This window comes from Notolabrus celidotus, chromosome 14, assembly GCF_009762535.1.
Source record: "Notolabrus celidotus isolate fNotCel1 chromosome 14, fNotCel1.pri, whole genome shotgun sequence".
Classification (NCBI taxonomy): Eukaryota; Metazoa; Chordata; class Actinopteri; order Labriformes; family Labridae; genus Notolabrus; species Notolabrus celidotus.
Genome location: NC_048285.1, coordinates 3,892,130 through 3,901,187, shown reverse-complemented (window position 1 = coordinate 3,901,187; position 9,058 = coordinate 3,892,130). Strand labels below are relative to the sequence as shown.

Here is a 9,058-nt window from a genome sequence, read left to right as displayed (position 1 = left end):
CAGTGATAGTTTGGCAGTACCAGGAAGCAGTGTGGCTTTTCTCTGTATCGTGCGTTTGTTTTGCTGCATGTGATGGTCTCTGCCTAACACGACTTGGTCAACCTGTCCATGTTCCTCCCTCTTGCCTAGAGGTGTCTGATGAGTGTGATTGCTGAGGCCGGTCAGATTTAGTTCACCTGGGTCTGACCCTTAAAGCCTGACCCCTGTGTTCTCTCATATTTTACCTGGACTCATCCCAGCCATCGCCTGCACACTTCTGTCTGTGTTTGCTTTGCCTAACAACACCCCCTGCTCCATCATGTCACACGTCCAGATTGCTATCACTGACTTTACAGACTTGTGCACTCCTTATTTACCTCCTAGTTGTTTACCTTTTTATGAAAAATAATTGAGCCAGGTAAAGACATGTTCTGCAATGATCCACAAACATTAGAGCCACTCTCTGAAGACTCTACTGTAGGAGCAATGAATGTGTTGCACAAGAAATGAGGCAGGTTTGCAAAGATACATTAGAGTCTAATGAGACTGGAAAGCCCACAGAAAGGCATGAGGTTGTAACATCTGCTTATTGCACGTTTGTGTGATTTCTTATCTGTGAATCTTTTATGCAACCTCTTCAACTCTAAGTTCTCTCCCTGAACACTTTTTGGATAAATCTTCAGGAGAAAATAAAGTTTCCAACAAGAATTCTTCCAAAAGTATTTTACCAAAATGATTTAGAGTCTGTTTTCTTGGTACTTTTCCTGCAGCTATTTTTTTTATCTTTCAGTGACCTTCCTCCCTGCAAGTTTCGTCACATCTTTCAGGATTCCTTCACTTCACTGCAAAGTATTGCGTTACAGTTCAGCCTCAACACGTTATCAGCATTGGTTGTTTATTTTTACCCTCCTACCACATTTTTCAGCTTCAGTGGGAGACGGACGGTAAATGAAGAAAAACTGACGTTAAGCAACAAGGAAGATAAAAGTAGCACGTTGTGGGAGTAAACTGTGAACCTGCAGGGCGAGATCAACTTGAATGAAACTGGGACTTTGCAGGAAAGTAACTGACCCTGACAGAACACCTGTTAACTCGTCTTTAGTCCGATTTTTACACATCTGGATAAAGAAAGGGGAATTTTAAGCATGTTGGTTTATGTTTGGCACATTTTTATTTTTTTAAAAAGTGACAAATTTTGAGTATGAAAATAAATCTGAGCAGTAAAAAAGTGAATACAAAAATATCGTCTTTTTTCTCCACACATTCAATCATTTTCCACGGAAGCAAAAGTCAGTCGGAGCACACTCACACACACACACACAAACACACACACACACACACACACACACACACATTGAAATGCAGACCACCAAGCTTACTGATTCATATTTACAATCCAGAGACAAAAACAACACTGCTGCTGGTCTCATCATAGAACATTGTAACACATCTCCGAGCTCATCTGATAATCCCTCTTGAAGTAGTTCTCCTCCACAGGACAGGCGTAGGGATAGTCTATGGGGTTGAAGTAAGGTGCGTACTCAGGGGCGCAGAAGCTCTCCTGCTGACTGGGCCAGCAATGGGGCAGGCAGAAACAGTCCTGAGGGCTGCAGTTCTGATAGTGGTAGTGCTCTGAGGGGAAGCCGCTGTGGTAGCTGGACTCCATCCTCGTGGGTGAGTCGTAGCAGGAGGAGGACGAGGAGGAGGAGAAGGAGTCCTGCGGGGAGTAGCTGTTGGGGTCCATGGGGTTACAGAGCTTCAGCGACTCGGGTGAGGAGCAGGGAGCCTGAAAAACAAAGAAGGAGGAGGATGTTATTGGATAATTTCAAACTGGAGGTTATTGAATTGACACCAGGCTGCAGGGAGGTTTGATAACTGACCCACTTCATAATGTTATCAAGCAAAAACACATCTGATCCTTGCTGCTCCAAATGTTCTGTCAGGCAACACATAATTACTGACTACATTCTGCTACAAGTCTCTGCAAGGGCAACCAGCCACGCCAAACCTGCATCACAAAACTGCACCATTAAATATTCCCTGAGGTAAAAGAAAGCATGGATTGCTAAAGGATCATAAATTAAGAAGTTAAGAAGTTCTTTAAAAATACTTGTCTAAACACCACCCTGGATTTTTCTTGGAAATACATCCAGTTAAAGTGCTGCTTTAACTTTTCTTTTCTAACTTTGTTCAGATTTGATTAAAATAAATCCTATTTTTTTATGGGGTTTGGTCCTTTCAGCGGTGAAACCTACCATCTCCTGGCCGTAGAAGTCCGCATCTGAGGAGAGTCCATGGCTCCAGGGCAGCGGCAGGGTGGGACGTGGAGGCAGGGATGCGGTGAAGCCTCCACCACCACCGCCGGTGCTGTTGTTGTTGCCGCTGTAGCCGTTGCTGGGCAACATCATGTCCCCAAACTGCTGCTGGATGTCGTTAAAGGCGCTCTCCTGCATCTGGATGTTGCACGAGCCGTCAGGGAAAGGGAACGAGGCGGTGCGCAGCTGGAGGGCACGCACACCACAGCTGTTCGAGTCTGCTGCGTGAGGAACGGCAGGAGGAGGGTCCACATAGCGATCTGAAGGAGAGGAACATGAAAAATGAAATTTAAAAAATGCCAATAATTGAAAGCAAGAAGGAAAACTCTTAATCCTGTGATAACTATGAAGCTTTATCACAAAGTTTAAAAATACATAGAAGATCCCATTCAGCGTTTTAAGAAGCGCAACTTATAAAAGTTAATGAAATATCCTCTCAGCTTGATTTGAGAATAAAGAGATTATGTTTATGAGGAGAGAACTTTGCTGCAGAGCGCATTCTCTGCAGGGTGTAGTGCTGTCTCTGCATGGGAAGAGACCACAGGAAGACATTTAAATAGGGCCTATAAGTTCACAGTGATGTCATGACACCATCAGCCAACACATTTGAATGTAGCCTTCGTTTATAAGAAGGGACCCTGCACATTTGCAATGGGGCTGTCAATAGTTGACTAGAATTATAATCCAGGTGGACTTTGCTGAGTAAGCTGCTCAGGACCCAGGGGTCCACGTGAGTATTTTTGTTCCTGGTTTTTGGGAGGCCAGGGCAGGTTACTGCGTGTAATCAAGCAGATGTTTTTGACTTTAAATAATCCAACCACAGCCTCTGAGCTGTCTCGCTGTGAACACAGGATTATTTCCCCCTGTTTACAAAACAATGGGATTATAACCGATATTTTATGAGGATCGATGCAAACTGTGAGCTCAGTTTAACGCATTATTATGATTTTTTTTACTGTATCTGGTGTAGCCTATTATTGCTTTCCCTCAGGCTGGCTTCAAGCACTGCAGCAGGTTTCTTTAGCCTCCTTTTATTTATGTATTTATTCATTTATTTGACCTCAGATTCTGGATTTGGTTGAACTTACCCGGAAAGGTGGCCGCGCATAGATCGTGGAGCTCCGAGCAAGCCTGGGATATCTGTTCATCAAGAAGAAGAGGGAATGGGAGGAGGAGGAGGATTATTAGACATTTTCCTCAGAACACCTGGCTTTGGATATTTTTTTCACTGTAAGTGGGTGTGTGGGTGTGTGAGAGTGTGTGTGTGTGTGTGTGTGTGTGTGTGTATGTGTGTATGTGTGTATGTGTGTATGTGTGTGTGTGTGTGTGTGTGTGTATGTGTGTATGTGTGTATGTGTGTATGTGCGTGCGCAATGGCTCAACCTGAGGGGTGGTTGTTATGAGGGGTAGTCAATCATTTACAGTTAATTGCTTTGCTATTAGTGTATTTTTTTTCTTTTGTGTGGGGCAAGTGGACTGGCATTACACAGAGAGAGGGGGGGGGGGGGGGGGGGGGGTAGAGAGAGTAGAGGGAGGGGTGGTTACCGTTTTAACTTTTTTGCTGTTGGCCTCGCGGGCTCTGTGCCTCTGCAGCAGCTCTTTGACTGTGGTCTTCACGCGGACGCCCTGGTACACTCTGGGCTTATCTGCATGAAGAGAACAACACGTCACTCATGTTTACAGAACAACCACCATTAGAAAGGACAATAGCTCACACTCATCTATCTCTACTCCACCCCACTTTGCTTACCCTCACAACGCACCCCCCCTCCCCTCACCTTTCCTCGGTCAGAATCAACACAGAGTGTTTTCTGTCCAACATGTCAGAATAAAGCACAATTTCCCCAACAACCTAACATTTCTCATGTTCCATATATGTGTTTTCATACTGTCTGTCTACAGCACAACACACTGATGAATGTTTAATGTGTCGTTCAATAATCAGTTTATAAATCATAATCATGCTAAAATAAAGAAACAACTGCAGTTTGAATGTGTGTAAGTCTGAAGATCCAAAGTTTTGTTTCTGTAAGCGGTGCGTAAAAGTGCATTTTGAGCGGTTATTGCGCGCCGTGGCTCCGGTTCTTTTCCCCGTAAATGTCCCCACCACAGCCCCCCGAGTGCTCCCGATCAGGGCTCCCACTTTACGGCACAACACGGCTCTCCGTTTCCTTTAACGCCGTGAGCAGGCTATTTTCTCTGCTGCCTGTGTGTGTGTGATCCGCGCTCCCGAGCCACCACGCCCAGACCAGGGACAAAGGAAAGCAGCACAAAATGCACCGCAGTAAGTACACATTTCAGATCAAAAAATGCACGAACTTATGCCTGAATGTTAGATAGTCATCTCGGAGGGATCTAAAGGTTTGCATACGGGCACGATCGTTTGGTAAAGTTGGATAAAAGCGCTTGGGCAGCCGCGTAAAACACGTAAACAAAGAGCAGAAAAGAGTCTTTGGCGATCAGTAACTAAACTTTCAAACTGATCACGGTGACCGCGATAAATCTGATCTCTAGAGCTACAGATGTATAAAAGATTCTGCAGCGAAGCAAAGTTTTAATCGATGAAAGAAGCGCTACAACTGTGCACAAAATCACGATCTACTCTTTACGCGTTCCGCTCCAAAACATCGAGGAAAAGCTCAGCTGGAGCTTCAGTTTGCTCTGACTGTTTTTGTTTTATGGAAAGCATGAGATATTCTTCCTGTGTGTAATTCAGATCTAAGCTCTAGTTACTCCAATCTCTGTAACTTTATTCAAATCACCCCTGCCCCCATTTGTGGATATGTACCAGTGAAATGTTGTGGCGTTTATACGAGCAATAATTGGTCGTATTTTCCCGATGATGAAGTTTTATTAAGAGCCCAGGAAGAACGCCTCGCATAGGTGCACGTAATTTAGGCCTAAAGGCGTAATTTAATGCACCCAGGAGTGGCGAGCTGTTTGGAAAAAAAGCCGATTTGATAACGAGACTAAGCCTCGGCTGCGAAACCTCATCTGATAAATATTCATACGGCTAAATGCTACTTCATGATTTGTCTTAAATGTGGCAAATAGTGGGCCAAAATCACGCAGCAGACACATCCCACTCTAACGCGGTTACTCATAACGTCCTGTTACGCACAAGCAGTCCGTGCACAGAAGCATCAAGTCGCAATCTTAAATAAAACATGTATTTGAAATAATAATCTGCGTGTTCTGGCGTGTAAAAAGGGACGGTGGTCGCAGGAATGTAACATGAAATAAATGCATAAGAGTCGGTAACGCTCTGTGTCGGCTGTTTGAATGGATAAAGTCGACTCCCCTGTTCCACCCACCGACAAGCAAACAGGTGGCATTAAAGTAAAAAAGATATACAATGCAAAAGTATTTTAAACTATTGGTCATCTTATATGTTATTTCAGCATGAAATGAAAAAGATAAACTGTAGGAAGTCCTGCTCTTTATGCACATGTCTCTGTATTGCCTTTAATTTTGTCACTAAACTTTCTCCCTTTTTTCTCTTTTCTCTTTTCTAACAGGTGAAAACGACACAAAATGATGATCCAGATGAAAAATCCGACTTTAAAACTTACCAGACATGATGGCTTGGATGAAGAAAGGCTCCCTGAAGAAAGACCTGTGGGACTCCACAACGTCCTTTTCTGCCTCAGCAAAATGGCCAAGAACGAAATTTGTGCAAAAGTCTCCAAAAATCTCAACACAAATGTCTTACACCAGAGTCAGAGCATACAACAATATTGTATTATAGCTAGGGACATATTAGTTTGAGATTTTCTCCCTCCATGCCTACTATTTAAAACCCCTAGAACTCAATGATTTGACAATACTTTGATTGCGCGTTACTTTCAATTTGAATATTCAGAGGCAACCGAGTTTTGTCGATTTTTGGACAAAAATCACTCTTCATAGACATCGCATATGGTCCACTTTAATGTAATATAGTATAATTTTACACTTTGACCGAAAAGAAAGCATTCTTTTATTAATTTTTTCCTTCTTTTCCAATATCCCAGCATCACACCCCCTCATTAGGCACTACAGCTTTGGATGCTTCAAGTGCAACTTTTACACCGCAATTCAACTCAAACCGTTGACAACATGTTTACTATGAACATTGTTTGCACTAACTTTATATTTAAAAGTGATTTTAAACTTTATTTTGGACAAAAACGGATTATAGAGGGGAAGAAGTGGGCGTGGCAAAGGGCAGCAGCCATCTTTGACATCGCAGGCCTGCAAGGTGCTCTGAGCGCACTCACCTGCTGAGGACTGCAGGAGGAGACTTAGAGGATCTCTGCGTTAAATAAAAACACTTATAAGACTTATTTTTAAGAAGAAAAGTTAATTCCACTATTCAGATTTCTTTTCTTAGAATGAATTTATTTTAAACCTCCTAATCATCAATTTAAAGCTTTCACCAAATCACTTAGACCCTCTTTCACCGCAGCTGATCCAAACTTCAGCACACTTTATTATAAACTTTATTTTGTAATAATTTAGACACTCTTTGGTGAAAACTTTGAAACTATGTCAGAGTGTCATAAAATATGATAAATATATCATATTAGCCTGTTTTTTAAAGTTGCAATAATCTTTAACTTTTCGAAACAAAGTCACACAGGGTGTTAAAAAAAACCTGCACTGTAGGAAATTAAAGCAAAAATGATAAATACATACAGAAATGATGTCAAACTGACCTATCTGAGAACACCTGCAGATTGATCTCCAAAACGCATCCAACGTCATTTATTAGAAACAGGTTTCCTATTGTGTTTATAACTCCGACTAAATCTATTAAATTGTTGTTTTATAGTTTAAAATGTTCTGTATTTATGATCTTGAGAGCCAATAGTTTGAAGGTGGAGATACAAGAGTCTCAAACTGTTGACCAGTTAGTTGATCTTATAAACAGAAGCGTTCATCATGTTTATGTTTTAAGTCGTCCTTTAAAAAGGTTTTTTGATGATTTCAATAAGTTTTCTCAAACTTCTCTCCTCATTTCATGACCCCCCTTTGAAACTCCCTCATCCCTCTCCTCAGGTCTTCCCTCACACTCAAAGACTCTCTCCCTCTCTCTCTGCAGGGCAGCGGCTGCAGCAGCGGCGGAGGAGCTCCACCTAGTGGCCAAATGTAAGACCTTCTCTGAAGTCATCATACCCGTGCGCATGAGCGTTCTAATGTATGTTCTTGAGTAATGGACATACACAATTATAAAAAGGTCTGACTTAAAGATTCTTTACATAAGACACATTATATTAAAAACACCTTTTACAGTAATGAACTCAGGTGAACCTCTAAAACTCACTGAGACCTTCAGAAGAAGAAAAATAGAATTAATCCTTACATATAATCTGTAAAAACAGCAGCTTTCAAATCCAGACCTTTGATACAACATAGCAGAAAAACTAAGCCAATGTCTTCTCATTTTCAATAAAAATATTCTGAGACTAGATATAAGCTACATTTGCACAACAAGTCCTGATAAACATTTTTTTTGATATTACTAGTGAAAAAAGAAGATTTGATTTGCTTGTAATGAGTGAAAAGATCTGCCAATGGGGTAAGGAAAATCTACTTGTGTTGAACTTTTGAAATAAAAGTTGAGTTTCTTGGGAAAAGAATAATGTCTTCATTCAAGAAACTTAACAGATATATCCTCCTAGTAGTCCTTTATTATTTGCTTTATTGGCAACAACATGTCTTTGTTCATACCAATAAAGCAAATTGAATTGAATTGAATATATTTTTCCTACCCCATGGCAGGTTTGTTTTTACTCATTACAAGCAAATCAGGTCTTATTTTTGTCATCTTGAAATAAGACATTTATCGGGACTCGGTGCGTGAATGGGGCTTGTATTATGTCCATAGAGACATTTTGCACTAGGAATCCAGTGATAACAATATCATAAATATTTTTAAAGGCAAACTCAAGACCTACCTTTTAAGTCTTGCTTTTAACTAAGTTTTATTTTTATTCTTAACAGTTTTATCTATTTATTTATCTATTTCAAATTTAGTCGCTTTTATTCTACTTTATTTATTTATTTATTTATTTATTTATTTATTTTAAGTCTCACATCTTATTTTCTTTTAATGTTTTAATATTTTAGTCTTTTATTATCTTAGACATGTATTTTACTTTGGTGATTTTAATTTCCTGTTTTGAGTTTTAACATCTTATTTTACCTCCAGAGTTTTCTCAATAAGATAACGAGAGCGTTTCCTCAGTTCGTTCAGCAAATTATTTATTTATTTTATTTATTTTATTTATTTTATTTATTTTATTTATTTTATTTATTTTACTTATTTTATTTTATTATTTTATTGTTTTTATTACTATTGTTGAATATTGTGTTGTTAACCTTAGGATTGTAGGTTGGGTTTGGGGTCGGGGCTGGGGCTGGGATCTTTTTCTTAATTTATTCTATTTTAAGTTGTTTTTCTTGTGCAGCACTTTGTGTTACAATGTCATTGTATGAAAAGCGCTTTATAAATAAAGTCTGATTGATTGATTGATTGATTGATTGATATAATATCTTACTTTTGAGTTTTTGCAGTGAATAGTTTAAGAAAATATAAATCTCATAATTTATCTTGATTTAATATCTGATACTGCAGGGATGGAACTGAAAAATCAATATATATATATATTTGAATTATCTCTGTATTTCTGTTTGAATTTAAGCAGACAATAATTAATAAAATAATAATTCTAGTTCCACTTTGTTCTGTGATCTTTTTTGAAAAAGCTGTTGAAGAAAAG

General features: G+C 39.8%; 1 protein-coding gene across 1 annotated transcript; it reads right to left on the bottom strand.

Moving 5' to 3' along the window:
- Positions 1–1,125: 1,125 nt before the first annotated feature.
- On the bottom strand, positions 1,126–6,030 carry colca2 (colorectal cancer associated 2). The gene is made up of 5 exons (XM_034700314.1): positions 5,867–6,030; positions 3,840–3,940; positions 3,383–3,434; positions 2,235–2,554; positions 1,126–1,765 (listed from the first exon to the last, which is right to left on the bottom strand). Exons 1-5 carry the CDS (start codon positions 5,871–5,873, stop codon positions 1,409–1,411), a joined length of 837 nt encoding a protein of 278 aa, XP_034556205.1. The 5' UTR covers positions 5,874–6,030; the 3' UTR covers positions 1,126–1,408.
- Between the last annotated feature and the right edge of the window lie 3,028 nt (positions 6,031–9,058).